The 15,336-nt window shown below is 47.7% G+C and overlaps 1 protein-coding gene across 6 annotated transcripts in view; it reads left to right on the top strand.

Moving 5' to 3' along the window:
- RUBCN (rubicon autophagy regulator) overlaps nucleotides 1–10,203 on the top strand; it is a 47,949-nt gene extending 37,746 nt beyond the window's left edge. For all 6 annotated transcript variants that reach the window (XM_078389710.1, XM_078389711.1, XM_078389712.1 and 3 more), the window contains 7 exons: nucleotides 112–257; nucleotides 768–832; nucleotides 1,347–1,585; nucleotides 2,737–2,798; nucleotides 3,385–3,538; nucleotides 4,888–4,981; nucleotides 6,400–10,203. In XM_078389710.1, the coding sequence (XP_078245836.1) occupies nucleotides 112–257; nucleotides 768–832; nucleotides 1,347–1,585; nucleotides 2,737–2,798; nucleotides 3,385–3,538; nucleotides 4,888–4,981; nucleotides 6,400–6,563 (924 nt within the window). In that variant the 3' untranslated portion in view covers nucleotides 6,564–10,203. The remainder of the gene's footprint in view (nucleotides 1–111; nucleotides 258–767; nucleotides 833–1,346; nucleotides 1,586–2,736; nucleotides 2,799–3,384; nucleotides 3,539–4,887; nucleotides 4,982–6,399) is intronic.
- The last annotated feature ends 5,133 nt before the right edge of the window (nucleotides 10,204–15,336 follow it).

Raw genomic sequence — 15,336 nt, 5'->3', positions numbered from 1 at the left:
GTGATGAGGATGAGAGTCAACCTCTGAGTCATCCTTTCTCTAGAACAGAATGGTCCACCATTGCATTGTGCCTTGACATTGTCACTGTCATGTTCTCCCCCACTCTTTCAGCTGTTGCCAATTCCAGATTCAGTACCTATCTCTCCTGATGACGGGGAACATGCAGATATCTACAAACTTCGCATCCGAGTCCGTGGAAACCTAGAATGGGCACCACCGCGGCCACAGATCATCTTCAATGTTCATCCAGCACCCACGTAAGGAACCAAGTTGTTTCAAGCCTGCAGTGTTTTGCGTGTGTCTCCTCCTTTTTGTCTCTTGTGTACATTTGAACTCCTGCCAGATTTCCTGCACTCCTGCAAAGGAGTTTTACTCTCCCTCCCGGAAGAATTAAGTACTTTCTGCAAGGTAGATGCAGATAGGACTCTTAAGAACATAAAGAGTTGTCTTTCCTGAATCAGAACGGTCCATCTCACTAACTATGATTTATTCCAATCTTCTCTGTGTGGGGCCCTTCAGCTGTTCAAGACTGTGGTTCCCACAGACTCTGTTGACTGCAAAGCTATGTGCTGATTAGGGAAGTCAGCCAGCTAGTGGCTGAATATGGTATTGCAGGCTGAAATCCATGAACACATGCCAATGAATTAAAATGAATGACTGCAGGTGCGCACCCCTTCTCACTGTGCACGTTTCATCTGTTTTGATTTTGTCATATTGAAATTGTTTCTCACGACTTGTATTGTTTCTCACGACTTGTATTTTTCTAGGAGGAAAGTGGCAGTAGCCAAGCAGAACTACCGCTGTGCGGGTTGTGGTATCAGGACCGACCCAGGTGAGAGGGCTGGGCTTGGCAGAGTTCTGACTGTGCCTGAAACCTGAGGGCCTTTGATTTCAGCATTGGTTGTTCTGAGTCAGCTTTGCCCCACCTGATGCTCTCCAAACGTCTCCAACTGCAATGCTAGTCATTCCCAGGTGGGGCTTTGCCTGCTGGGTACAATGACAGCTTTCGCTGACACACAGAACAAGTCTCCCTATTTGGGAAGATTGTTTTTAATCTGGACTGGAGTATGGGTGCACTTGTGTGTGTTGAGCCACTTTGTTTTTGACAGAGAAGGGGATGATCAGCTTAATTCAATGTGGTTCATGTCTTTAACACATGCCTTCCATATGTGTATAGGCATATGTGCCACCTTTTTTAGCAACGGGTGTGTGTGTGTGTGTGTGTGTGTCTGAGAAATGCCCCTGGCCTCGTCTCGGTCTTGTTCTTGGCACGATCTGTATCTAGGCTAAGTTCTCGATCTGCTCTCTCATTCTTTCCTTCTTCCCCTCCCATGGGGGCCCCTCAGACTACATTAAGCGCCTGCGCTATTGCGAGTACCTGGGCAAGTACTTCTGCCAGTGCTGCCACGAGAACGCTCAGACGGTCATCCCCAGCCGCATCCTGCGCAAGTGGGACTTCAGCAAATATTACGTCAGCAATTTTTCTAAGGACCTGCTCAGCAAGATCTGGAGCGACCCCCTCTTCAACGTGCAGGACATCAACGCTGCCCTCTACCGAAAAATCAAGCCACTCAACCAAGTCCGGGTAAGGCAGGCCAAATCTGGAATCATCCCTGATGACCGTTTGTATACTACAGGAGGTGTAGTGGTTAGGGATACTTCCAGTGTTGCAAAAACTGCTGTTTAATGTGGGGGCTGAGAATTCTTCTTGACTCAGAATTGCAATGCCACGAGAAAGAGAAGAGACAAGAAAACTAGTTTTTCTGTAACCTGGTGTAGACCATTTTGGGAGAATGGGCATTCTGCATGCAAAGGCATGTGACTAGCATCCTATATTTTCAAATTCCTAAATGTAGGATTTTCCCCCATTGTAGCATGAACATTCTCCCCTTGGTTAGTTTACAGATTTTGCATTAGCATGTATAAACCCTATTACCCGGTTTCCCGGAAAATAAGACCTAACCTGAAAATAAGCCCTAATAGGATTTTTCAGGATGCTCGTCATATAAGCCCTACCCCCCCCCCCAAAAAATAAGCCCTAGTTTAATGAAACCCCGCCCTCCTCCCTTGTGCAGCAACCAGAAGATGGCATGACTATATTTGAATAAATGTAGATGGTTGTACATGAAAAAAATCAAACATCCCCTGAAAATAAGCCCTAATATGTTTTTGGAGCAAAAATTAATATAAGACCATGTCTTATTTTTGGGGAAACATGGTAGTCATGCATCACTGATCATATCTGGATTCCTTATCTGGCTGGTACAACTGACCTCTGACTTCTGTCTTATGCTTAGGCTCCTCTCTTTGATGTCTTATCTGTAACCTGTCCCATGTCACCTCACACATGTTTTCTTTAATTCTTTTAATAACACATGTAACACATTCCTTCCCTTATGGGAATAAAGATTAGGGTTTGATGCTCATAAGTTTCTCAATATCTAACATGATGAGCTAGATAATACAAAATGGTACTATTTAAACTAGGCATAACTAGGCATAAATATGATTGAAAATAAATTCCCTGGCCTGTTCCTTCTGGCCTTTCATAATCTGTTACTGTAATGAAGACTTGTAATTTACTTTTGTAACCACTCATTCTGTTGAGCTGCACAAACTGGGAATCACTCTGGAGGAGGGCTGTGCAAGGGAGGTGTGTGGTTTTTAAAAGTGACTGGTCTGTGGAGATGCCTCTTCTGAACGGAGGTTTTGCTTCCTTGCGGTTGTTTTCCCCAGCTGTTGAGAATCCAGCTGTACCACATGAAGAACATGTTCAAGACTTGCCGCTTTGCTAAAGGGTAAGGATGATGTGCACTAATGTATACAGGTTTAAAAGCACGACACAGGACCTTGTTCTTGCCATGACAACAGATTCCAAGCCGCCGTGGGGCTGGCAACGTTTTCATCCCTCTTGAGCTATGGGTGGTGGGCAGTCTCCCTACTTCTCTGCTTTCAGTTCTTTCATTGGTACACAACTGTGAGAATCAGGCAGGCATCTTAAATAGATAGATCCTGACCCCACTTCACCCCATCCCTACCACAAAGGAAAGGAAAAATGTCATTTATGGGCAGGCCTTGCTTTGGGTGAGTAGCCTACATCCTCTGGATATAAATAGATAGAAATATAGATTTTCCTGGAGTGTTAGGGACAAAACAGGAGTGTTTTGCACAGGATTCTGGATGAGTGGGAAATGGCTGTTTTTGTGAAAAGGCGCAATGGGAAGGCAGCACGCTGAGCATGACTGACAGAGTGCCTCTGTGGAATATCCTGCAAATAGCCATTGTGTGTATCATGTATTGTGACAGCAGGCTGAGGGTGTCTGACAAAGAGCATAAATACCTTTGTTGTGGTCCTCTTGGCTCTGGCATGGTCCGTCCTTGCAGGCTTCTGGATGTCTTTGACTCTGTGCCGGGCCACTTGACGGAAGATCTCCACCTCTACTCCTTAAATGATCTGAGCGCCACGAAGAATGGCGAGCTTGTGCCGTGCTTAACAGAGCTCCTCCGGGCAGGCACCCTGCACGTGGAGAAGTGCATGGTAGGTAATGGGCTTCTTCTCCCCTCCCCCACCCCCACTTCCTTCCTCCGTACCGTCTCTGCTTCTCCATTGGGCCAGCCGAACTAAATGTCCAGGAAGCTCCAGGCTCTTCAGGCTGGTGGGAAGAGTCACGTTGTATGCTGGGATTGTTCATCTGAGCCCTTCCCAGGGCTTTGTAGGCCTCGAGACCACTGAACGTCCTCCGGATGCATCACTGGCTGAGCCGTTTTAAGATGTTGCAGCCATTGGTTATGGAACATGTTCTGGCCTTCATGTCTTGAGGCCTCTCTGTCCAACATGCATGCTTAAAGCAAGGTTGAGACTTCTCACTCTCTGCCGCAACCAGCACAGAACTCTAGGAATGGTGGTTAGAGCGATACAGATTCAATTTATTTTAGACACACGTCCCAAGCTATGGAAGAAAGTTGGGGGAGGGGAGGCCCTATCAGTCCATTGTGCTTCTGTGAGTTGCATAAGGCAAGGCAGGGGTCCTGATTGTCACCAGTTCCCCTCTAAGCATGGTGCCTCCGACATAACTGCCTCTGAAGTTTTTGGGGGACCCTCCTGAATAATGGGGAGGTGGTATGGAGGACTACAGGAGGTGGGTGGAAGTGGCAGGAATGAATGGCCCTGGCTGGCATGCTTGAAAATGTTTCAGCTTATTCATATCCATTGGCTACTCCCCTATTCTGCTTAGCATATATAATGTATATCACAGGCTGGAATCCTGTTATGTTGCTTAGTCCTGCTGTCCTGGTGACTTCCTGCACTTCAGGTTCCCCTGTGCCCTCTCCAGTTGAGAAATGCCTGGCCCAGGCAAAGCCCCAGTTGAGCCAGGGAGGGCAAATCAAGGAAGATTCTTCAACCCACCCACCCAGGAAAGGTCACTGGGAGACGCTGATGCAGGCTGGAAGTCCTGCTGTCATCTGGGCTCATGGTGAAGGGAGGGAAAAGAAACATTTCCTTGGAATCTTTTCCTCTTTTTGGAGGGCAAGCGAGAGGCAGGGAAGGAGTCCCTTGTACCAGCAAATTGGCAGAGAGTGGTCTCTCTACTGTGAGCCGGTGAGGCGCAAGAGCGAGAGAGGCTTGTCCCCTAGGGCAGTGGTCCCCAACTTTGGGCCTCCAGAGGTTCTTGGACTGTGACTCCCAGAAATCCTGGCCAGTAGAGGTGGTGGTGAAGGCTTCTGGGAGTTGTAGTCCTAAAACCTCTGGAGGCCCAAGGTTGGGGAACCACTGCCCTAGGGCAGGATGCCGGCCTACTCTCATTCTGGACGAGGGGCCCGTGAGGGCATCTGCCGCTTTCGCCATCCTCCCCTCCCTCACTCTCCTTTGCTCCTTGGTTTTCCCAGTTGTGCCAAGCCAAGGGCTTCATCTGCGAGTTCTGCCAGAACGAGGAGGACATCATCTTCCCCTTCGAGCTGAATAAGTGCAGGACGTGTGAAGGTAAGCTAGCAAACAAGGAGCCTGCTGACTAGGTGCTAAGACATCTGGATTGATGGCAGAAGGAGAATAATGACATTTTTAGGTGAGTTTTGGAAAAAAGTGGCAGAGGAAGCGAGTGTCAGTTGTGGTGTAAAACGAGCAAAAACCAGAAGTCTAGCTAGCCTAGTGTTCTCCTTCCATCTGTGTCCAGGAAAGGGCTTCTAGGAAGTGCATTCAGTTCTGGCCTTCATGTCTGTCCTTGGCATTACCGTATTTTTCTGTGTATGAGACATCCCACACTTTTCTAACCCAAAATTAAGAAATCTAAGTGGGGCTTAGCAAATGTAGGGTAAAAAGGATCAAAGTGCTGCAGGATGGCTTTGATCCCTGCTTTCTCCCTTTGTGCTAAGCCCTGTGTGGCTTAGCAAAAGGAGGGGGAAAGGCGTCAAAGCAATTCCACGGCTGCACGATCATTTTGATCCCTTTCCCCCTTATACAGCCATGGGATTGCTTTGATCCTTTCCCCCCTCCTTTTGCTAAGCCCCATGGCACTTAGCAAGCAGAGGGGAAAGCAGGGATCAAAGCAATCCTGCAGCACTTTGGTCCCTGTTTTCCTTTTGCTAAGGCTTAGCAAGTGGAGGGGAAAGCAGGGATCAAAGCACTGTTGGATTGATCACTTTGATCCCTGTTTTCTCCTTCACTTGTTTTTTTCTCCTCAGCTTACTTCCATGTATAAGACAACCTCAATTTTTAGTCTAAAGATTTTAGACAAAAGTATAGTCTTATACACAGAAAAATACAGTACATAGAGATATACAGCCTCTCTTAATAGGGTCACGGCTTATCCCTGGGAAGGTTGGCATGGTCTGTGTTCAGGGCGTCCCATCACAAAACTTTAAATCTTTCCCCTCAAAGGGTTATGACTTCCAAGATTCTGGGGGTGAGTGGGGTGGGGGTAGCTGTTCAACTAGTTTAGTTCTGGTTGCATCGCACAGGCTCAGAGAGGAACATATTGTTGCACTGTAGAAAGTGCAGGCATAAAGGCCACAGATTTCATAAACCGTTTCTGTGACAAGATATCCCAGTATGCCTTGAGCATCTGCGGCTTCCACTAATGTCCCTAAGGCAAGGGGGGCACTTTTTCTCTCTTTTCTATGAAAAGATGTTGATCGTCCGTAGTAACTGAGGATGGATGGAATCAGAACCCTAAGTGGATGAGATTTGCAGGAGGGGACCAGTTTCTGTCGGTCATCTGCCTGAAGTGAGGCTGGTGGCCACACTTCGGCCATCTGAGCCCTAAAGATCCTGCCACCCGGCCTGACTTTTCTGCTTCATTTTGGAAGCTTGCTGTAGCCCTCTGCTTTTTCCAGACTTGCTTTTAGAACTTGGATTTTTTTTGTCATCGGTGTGCTGAAAGTTGGTTCCTTTCTTCCCTGCAGAATGCAGAGCCTGCTATCACAAGACCTGCTTCCGTTCAGGCCCCTGCCCCAAGTGTGAGCGGCTTCAAGCCCGGAGGGAGCTGCTGGCAAGACAGAGCATGGAAGCTGAGCTCTCGGACTACGAAGACGGACAAGAGGAGGCAGAGGCAGGAGCGGCCACGTGACAGACTACCTTTCGATGCCTGGCCTTTGCCTCCAGGGACTGGACTTGACTCTGAACCAAAACTGACTTGCCCGTGGCTAGCAGGCCAATGCGATGGAGAAACCCCCTAAGGCTCTTTTTTTGCACTTGGCCGGGGAGATTTGGTATTTCATTCCGTCTGGGCTGCAGAACTGGGGGGAGAGGCTGGTTTGCTTGCTCTTCCTGCCACCCGGGTTCGATGCACTACACAGCGAAGCTGGGCTACCCCCGCTAAAAAGGAGAGTGGCTGCCTTTTGTCCGAGTGCCAGGGTCGAGTGCCTGAACCTGTTTCCTGTTCCACCGTCTGGGAGAAGCTGACACTGGGTGTGCCGGGGTGGAGGGGCTGAGCTCTCTCTCTCTCTTGGAGGTACCAAGGCTCTCCTGATGTGGGGAGGAAACCCCACTTGAATTGTTCTGCTCACTGTTGGCTGCCATTTGCCAGAAAGGGGCCACTTCTGTTTGAATGGCTGGTTGGCCAGAACCACTGCCTGTAACTTTGCTGCTGATCCTCTCTGCTCCAGCTCTCATTTTGTGCCTGAGATATCGATGGGGAAGCCAGAGAAGGTGTGTTTCTGTTATATTGGGAATTACCTTGCCATTGGAGGGGAAAAAAAAACAGATGGAAGAAGCAACAGCGTCCCAGTAACCAGATGGCTTCGCAGGCTATGTTGCCAACCACCTTTTGTAAAATGGTCTGCCAATGAAAACACACGTTCTCTCACACTCCTCCTCCTCTTGCAACACTTCCTTCTCTCTTTTCTCATCCCCGTCTCTCCTCCTCCCTCTGTCGCTGGAATGCATCTTTCAAGCCAGTGGAACTTGCAGCCGACAACACCATACCCTTCCAGGCTGCTTGTCTTGGCAGGAGTTGTGTTTTCCTTTCTGTCTGGTCAGTCCATGGGCCTGCAACCCCTAGGAGTAAGCGCAGGGAATGGATAAAGGGTCTCTCCACACCTCCCCACCCCCCCTTTTGAGCAAGCCTGCTTTCCCTTGGGCATAGCTTGGCCACCTTCTCACTCACTCACCATTGAGGTTTGTAGTGTTGTGTGTGCCTGACCCTCCCTCCTGTGTGCTGGAATTTCCTACGAGTTGCCCGTCACCCTCTGCTGCTTGCCTGCTGTCTTCCTTCTAAGGAAAGCCCTGTCGTGCCCCCTTGTCAGCCCGTTCTGAGCTCACAGATGTCTGCCTGGTGCCCTGAAACGGACCACGTGCCTGCAGGTTCAGGGCAAGGAGAGAACAAAGCAGAGGAGGCCCTGGAAATAAATCTTTTCCGGATCAGGCTCGTGGATGGAGCTTGTTTTCCCTCCCTGCTTCCAGCGGTGCCCCTAACATCTTAGCAAAGCATGTTAGGCTGTGTCTAATGCAGGTGGCCACCACCACCCCACTCCGAGAGTCCTCGTTTGTGTTGCTGTTTTGCAAGCTAGCCAGGAGTTCCTTGCATCGTGGCTTGCCAAGGCAGCAGGAGGCTTTCATGGGCAGCCCACAACCTGTCATGAAGGAGCAGGTGGCTTGTGCATGTGTGTAAGGGTCAGTGCATTGTCTGGAGGTGGGAACAACACGCCATGTTGTCCTGAGTATTTCTGTCGGGCCAGGAAGGATTGAGGGCCTTCTGGCATAGTTGACTGAAAGCGGAGGTTCGGAAGCAGACTCTTCCCAAAATTGCTTCACATGTGCTTTCTTTTTTGGCACAGATGGCAAGACCTGATTTTAAGACTCATGGGGGCAAGGAGGGATTTGCACCGATTTAAAAGAAAGAAAGAAAGAAACAACTCTGTTGGGTCTTCTTAAGAAAAGCAGTGACTGAAATCCAGCTGACATGCAGTGGACAGGCATTTGCAGAGTGAAAAGGACCGGGTCTTTCGCTTTGCGGCAGTGAGAAATGTTTACACTTCCCCCCTTGCTTTTCTTGTCTTTTTTCAAGCTACAAAATTGTTAGTTTTAAGGTTTTTGTAGGGCCAGGAAGCTGTTCTTCCCCACTATCTGTTAAGTGCAACACGGGAAGATTCTGGTGCTTCTCTGTGGCTTGGACTGACTTTAATTTCACTGACCTAATTAGTGGTCTCTGGCCCAGAACCTTGGCCTTCGGTGCTTCTGATGGGTTTGAAGCACCGGCGGTATGTGTCGCTCCCAGGAATGGTATACGTGGAATACTTCAGAGGCTGTGCTGGTTTCAGAAAGAAAATCCTCACGCAATTGGCTTCGAAATGTTCAGGAATGTGGTTTCTCTTTAAACCTGTTTGCAAGCAAGCGGAGAAAGCGCGCTAGAATGAAAGAATGAAGGAGCAAAGGAACAGGGAGGTGGGAACTCAGATAAACAGGTGGCCTTGTTTGGTGAGAGAGGTCACTTGGGTGGACCTGTTAAGTTGAATTCTTTGGATGCCTTTTGGGGTTGGAAATTCTCTTGAGATGGTTTCTCATTCAGTATTTGGCTGCAAGGCTGTTATCCATCGGCTCACTCCAAATGTGGGATTTCCTATGCCACACAAGGGGACCCCTGCTCCCATAGGTCTGTCACCCCTACAGTTGCCTCTCGTTTTACTCCCGTGGAAACAGAAATACGTGTGAATGGAACTGGCTTCCAGGTTACATCCCCCCCCCCGGGCCGGGTCTGCACTGGCAAAAACGCAAATGTGAAAAGGTTGCCGCTGTGTGGTCCATCCGATCCTTGCTCTCCGGCTCCTTTCCCTTGCCCTCACTTCACTTGAGAAGCTTGGATTTGCTAACATCTCCTAACCAGGTTCATAAGCGTCCCTTTCTGCCAGAAAGTATGATCAGCTTGCATATTTTCTGCACTAATGCTTCCCTCTCTGCCACCCCACTCACTTCTTAAGAAGTTTCCATTCTACCTGTTTCGTGACCGCAGTACCTAGGACATTCATTATGGGGGGGTGTCAAATAAAAATCTTGAATTTGTTTGGAGGCGGGAGGAGGAAGTGAGCGTGTGGTTCCTTTTGCAGGTGTGATCCGGTTAGGAGAGGGGCTCATGGCCGCTTCCCCTCTCTGAAATAAATGGGGCTAGCCCGCCTTTCTGGGGGTTGGATGAGACTGGGGGCAGTGGGGCCAGCATCCCACATGGCGTGACCCTGCCTCGTTCGAGGATCTCATGCCATAAAACAAAAGAGAGTTAATCCAAACAGAACCCCATCCCGTTGGTTCCCTCCAGGATGCCGCCTCTCAGGGGACGATTTCTCCAAGAGCCTGGGCATGTTGAGTTTTTTTGTACGCACTTTTTGCACTCCAAGGCCCTGTTTCATAGCTGTTTTCCAGAAGCACTGATTTTGATTTCAGGAAAAGCCAGCAGATGGATAGTTTGGCGTTTTGTTTTACGTGAATGTTCTTCAGAGTCCTTTCTGGAGTGGCTCGGAAGGCCCAAGAAGGGAGGAAGTGCGTCCCAGCGGAAGAGTTGAGCCGGAGTGCGAAACGCTGATGACGCTGCGGTCAGGTCTGGGGGTCTGCGACAGTTTCGCCGAAGGCTTGCCATCCGTATTGTTGTACATCGTATGTGTGTAAAACCAGTGTTAGTGTTGTTGAAACTGTCTCCCCACCCCCTTCCATCTGCTGCGGTGGTTTGCACACAGCGTAATAATGGAAATCCCGTCCATAATAAACTACATTAATAATTATACTGTTCTTTTGCTTTATTTGCTTCTTAAGACTTATCCACTACTCTGGGCAGCTTCCAAAAAGTCACATGAATATGCAAACAATGAAAATAATATATAAAAATAAAAACCCTTCTTAAAAACCTCTGGTTTAGCAGATATCCCAAGATTCAGAATGATGAACCGTGGGCTGATGTAAAATGACTACAGAATTTATATTACAAAGGGTGTGTGTTTGTAAAGGCCTGGGTGAGAAGCTAGGTTTTTAATTTACTTCTGAAAGCTCAGGAGGGTGGGGGGCAATGGGACCCCATCAGGAAGAGTTTCAGCATGGGGAGGCTACGACCTAGAAGGCCCGGCCTCAGGTTGAGGACTTCTGGGGCCTCCCTTGGAGGGACGATCCATGACATCAAAGACTGGGGGGTGCGGATGACCCGAGGTGTTCTGACAGGTAGCCAAGTCCTTAAAGGGCATCATAGTTTTTTTCTGGTATCTTGTGTTCAGTGGAGAGAGATGGGGAAGGATGCCAAAGCTCAGCCAACGGTTTCAAGCAGGTCTCCCTGGCCTCATTCCAAGTACTCACGCCCCTTCCAAATCGGGAAGAGCAGAGGCCGCTGCTCGTTGGAGAACGAGGAGCTCCCCATAAAAATTCAGAGAAGGGGAGGCTCTCCTTTGAGGAAACCCCCCAACCTGCCCCACTCTTGAGCCTATTCCAGGTCAATCTGCTTGATGGGCCAAGGCAGGACGACCTGAGATCAAGGGATGGGACCTGATTTTGTCTCTCTCTCTCTCTCTCTCTCTCAATGTTTTAGGAAGGGGGAAAGTAAGCCTTCTATATGGTCGTCGAGACTAAAAGCCCCCCCCCCGCGGCCTTACACTGGCTACTAGGCAAGCTTGCGGGGGTTGTATTTGCGTTCAAACTGGCCAACGACGAACTTCCTCTTGCAGCCGGTGTAGTTCATGTAGCGGATCTTGCCGAAAACGGCCCGTTCGGTCCAGCCGTGGTTGTGTGTCCCGCAGATGGACCACATGCAGCCTAGTGGAGAGAAAACAAGACACAGAAAAGAAGACTTTGTCTAGAGGGGCGGGGTATAAATTCAATAAAAGTAAAAAGTAAAGTAAAGGATTGGACGCTGGTGTTGTTCCCTTTGCGAGCGCGCTAGCAAACGTGGAGTAACTTGAATTGCAAAGCATGCTAAGGGCGTGGGCCAGACAACCACCTACACAACAGGGCAGACTTAAACTCTTAATGGGTATCTCCCTCTACATTTTTGGGTCTTTATAGGATGTGCAGAATTACAAAGCCAAATGGAAAGGGGTCCAGGATTTCGCTCCTTCTCCCGCCCAGAAGAGTGAAGGGAAATGTCAGATAAACTCTTTCGTAGCTGCGTTTTGTTTTCTGAGTCAAAAGTAAGCCTTTAGCCTTCCTAGAAATTTCAGAACTACAACTCCCATGACGGCTTCCTACTAGACATGCTGAGAGGGGCTGATGGGCATTGTAGATCTAAACATCTGGCTAGACAAAAGCTCTACAATTCTATTTTTGGACTCCATTCGAACATGACCTTCAGAAAATGAAAAAGGCCTGCCGTCCTGATACCTCTTAGAAGCAGGGCTACAAAATTCCACAAAATCATTTTTTTTAAAAAAATCCCTCTGACTGCTGTTATCAGATGCTGAGCATGGCTCTCTCAGAGGTGTGGAATTTTTTTAAATTAAAAAAACAGAGAAAGTTTCATGCTCCTATGAGTCTGGAAAAAAAGACATGAAAAACGGCTAATGATAACTAGAGTATAGGTTCGTATGTGCACTCAACTATTATTAGGTGAGTCAGTCCATTACAGTGGTGTCCCGCATAACGAGGGATTCGTTTGACAACGAATCCGCATAGTGATAACAATGTTTTAAATAGGTAAACATCGCTTTGCGATGACCGGTATGCGCTTTGTTTACCAATTTTCGCATAACAATTTTTTTAAAACAGCTGATCAGCTGTTCCAAAATGGCCACCGGGTTTAAAAAAATGGCCATCTGCAGTGTTTTTGCGCCCTTTCCTCGCTTACCAGGCAGCGAAAATGGCAGCCGTATGAAGGATTTCTGCATAACAGTGAGTTTTTTGCCCATAGGAATGCATTAAACGTGTTTTAATGCGTTCCTATGGGCTTTTTTGCCCCGCACAGCAACGAATCCGTAAAGCTATGATTTTTTTGGGAACGGATTATCGTCGCTATGCGGGGTACCACTGTATTAGCAAATCATCTCCATCTTAACACCCCCACCCCTTTAATCCATGCAGGACATGCTTGCTCCAGAAGATAAACATGCTGACCTGGGCCCATCTGCCCATGCCAATGATGTAAAGGATAATGTGTATGATGATGAAGCTCATGCACAAGTTCCTGAGGGTGTGTGCAGGTCCCTGCAGAGGCACCACCACCACTAGGAAAAAATGAATGCCCATGTCATCTATACTGGGACACCCTGCATGGAGGGAGGATGCTCTGAGCCCTTGGGACAGAGGTGGTGGTGAGCACAGACCATGGGGCGGCGGCCAACACAAGACGGAGAACATCCATTCCGTTCCCATTCACTGCCTCCCACGCTCAGCCTCCGTCATGCACAGTTACAGATTCATTTCCCACCTTGTTCCCAACAGCCTTGAGACTTAGGGGAAGAAGGGATCCCATTCACAAAAGGGACCTTTTAGGATCTGATGCTTTTCTACTGTCCTGGAGGGGCACATGATTCAGGTGAGGTCGTAGGTCAGATGCAAAGGCAGCAAGAGCCAAAGGTTCCCCACCGGCTGCACAGGAGCTCTTTGTGCTCTGAGGCTGCATGTAAACAGGACTCTCTTTTCCTTTTGTTTATTTTGGGCTGTCAAAGTGCCTCCCACTTAACGGTGACTCCATGAATGAGTGACCTCCTAAGTGCCTTGCAAACTCAAGGCTCTGCCTTCTTCTATTGAGTCGATCCATCTCGTGTTGGGCTTCCCTCTTTTCCTGCTGCCTTCAACTTTTCCCAGCATTACTGTCTTTCCCACTAAGTCCCGTCTTCTAATAAGGTGCTCAAAGTGTGTGTTTTTTAAGGTACCCAAAGTGTTTTCTTAAAGCCTCCGTTTCATCACCTTGGCTTCACAGGAAGCAACAGTTAGAACTGGATATGGAACAACTGATTGGTTTAAAATTGGGAAAGGAGTTCGACAAGGCTGTATATTGTCCCCCAGCTAATTTAACTTATATGCAGAATACATCATGCGAAAGGCCGGACTGGAGGAATCCCAAGCTGGAATCAAGATTGCCGGAAGAAATATCAACAACCTCCGATATGCAGATGATACGACACTGACGGCAGAAAGTGAGAAGGAATTAAAGAACCTCTTAATGAGGGTGAAATAGGAGAGAGCCAAAAATGGTCTGAAGCTCAACATAAAAAAAAATTAGGATCATGGCCACTGGTCCCATCACCCCCTGGCAAATAGAAGCGGAAGATATGGAAGCGGTGATGCATTTTACTTCATGGGCTCCACAATGAATGCAGATGGTGACAGCAGCCACGAAACTAAAAGACACCTGCTTCTTGGGAGGATAGCGATGACAAACCTCGACATCATCTTAAAAAGCAGGGACATCACTTTGCCAACAAGAGTCTGCATAGTCAAAGCTATGGTTTTTCCTGTAGTGATGTATGGAAGTGAGAGCTGGACCATAAAGAAGGCTGACTGCTGAAGAACTGACGCTTTTGAATTGTGGTGCTGGAGGAGGCTTTTGAGAGTCCCCCAGACTGCAAGGAGAACAAACCTCTCCTTTCTGAAGGAAATCAACCCTGAGTGCTCACTGGAAGGACAGATCCTGAAGCTGAGGGTCCAATACTTTGGCCATCTCATGAGAAGAAGAGACTCCCTGGAAAAGACCCTGATGTTGGGAAAGTGTGAAGGCAAGAGGAGAGAGAAGGGGACAACAGAGGATGAGATGGATGGACAAGGTCATCAAAGAGACCAACATGAATTTGACCCAACTCCGGGAGGCCGTGGAAGACAGGAGGGCCTGGCGTGCTCTGGTCCATGAAGAGTTGGACACCACTTAACGACTAAACAACAACAAAATTAAGAGATGGACAGAGCTGCAGGTGAGAAATCTGAGTAATGGCCAACAGGCAGTGGCATGTTATTGTCCTTTTTATGTGCTGCCAAGTTGCCCCCGACTTATGGCAACCCTACGATGACTGATCTCCAAAATGACCCGGTCCTCAACAGCTCAGCTCTTGTAGACTCAAGCCTGTGGCTTCCTTTAGGGAGTCAGTCCAGCTTGTATTTATTTATTTATTTATTTATTTATTTATTTATTTATTTATTTATTTATTTATTTATTTATTTATTTATTTATTTATTTATTTATTTATTTATTTATTTATTTATTTAGTACCCCGCCTATCTGGTCCACCGGACCACTCTAGGCGGCTTCCAATATAAGTATTTGGTCTTCCTCTTTTCCTGCTGATCGTTCCAGAGATTGTTCAGGTTGGGACAGGCAGACACAAAAGGACTAGAAAAGACCATGAAGAAAATGGAAGTGTTACAAAGACCATCATCAAGGTCATTCTGGCCAAAAAACAGACCTTAGAGCTAACACGTCACTGGAGGAGATTTCTTGGCTAATGTGAGTCTTTGTGTCTTGCAGTACAAACTCGTCTCACTTCTGAACTTAGGCACTTGTGTTTGGTGACTGGCCTTCAGGATTTAAGAACAGGATTGCTCTGAAGTCGGATTTCAGGAATACGGAAAGAAAGCCTCAATCATCACTCTGCAACATAAATGTGCTTCTAGCTCTAATTATGGGCCATTTTGTTTTGTTTTGTTTTATATCTATGCTGCACCTAGTGTGGGATCCAAACCAGCTTACAAAACTATTTAAAATCCACAAATGATTAACGATGTACTAAGTAAAATATGAAACTATATCTGTTATGTGCAATGAAGTCAGAACACCACACTGGGTAGACAAAAACTATGAAGCAGAGTTTTAAAACACTCTCAAGATCTGTTTCTCGGCTCAGACTATGCCAGGGAAAGCTGGATGGGAAAGAAATCTGACAGGAAAAATATTCTTTCATTCACAATGCAAAGTGGTGAGTTTTGTAGGCACCACCAGGAAGGTA

This window comes from Pogona vitticeps, chromosome 3 (genome assembly GCF_051106095.1).
Source record: "Pogona vitticeps strain Pit_001003342236 chromosome 3, PviZW2.1, whole genome shotgun sequence".
NCBI classification, from domain to species: Eukaryota; Metazoa; Chordata; class Lepidosauria; order Squamata; family Agamidae; genus Pogona; species Pogona vitticeps.
Note: the sequence above shows the minus strand (reverse complement) of the source record. Positions and strands in the feature narration are given on the sequence as shown.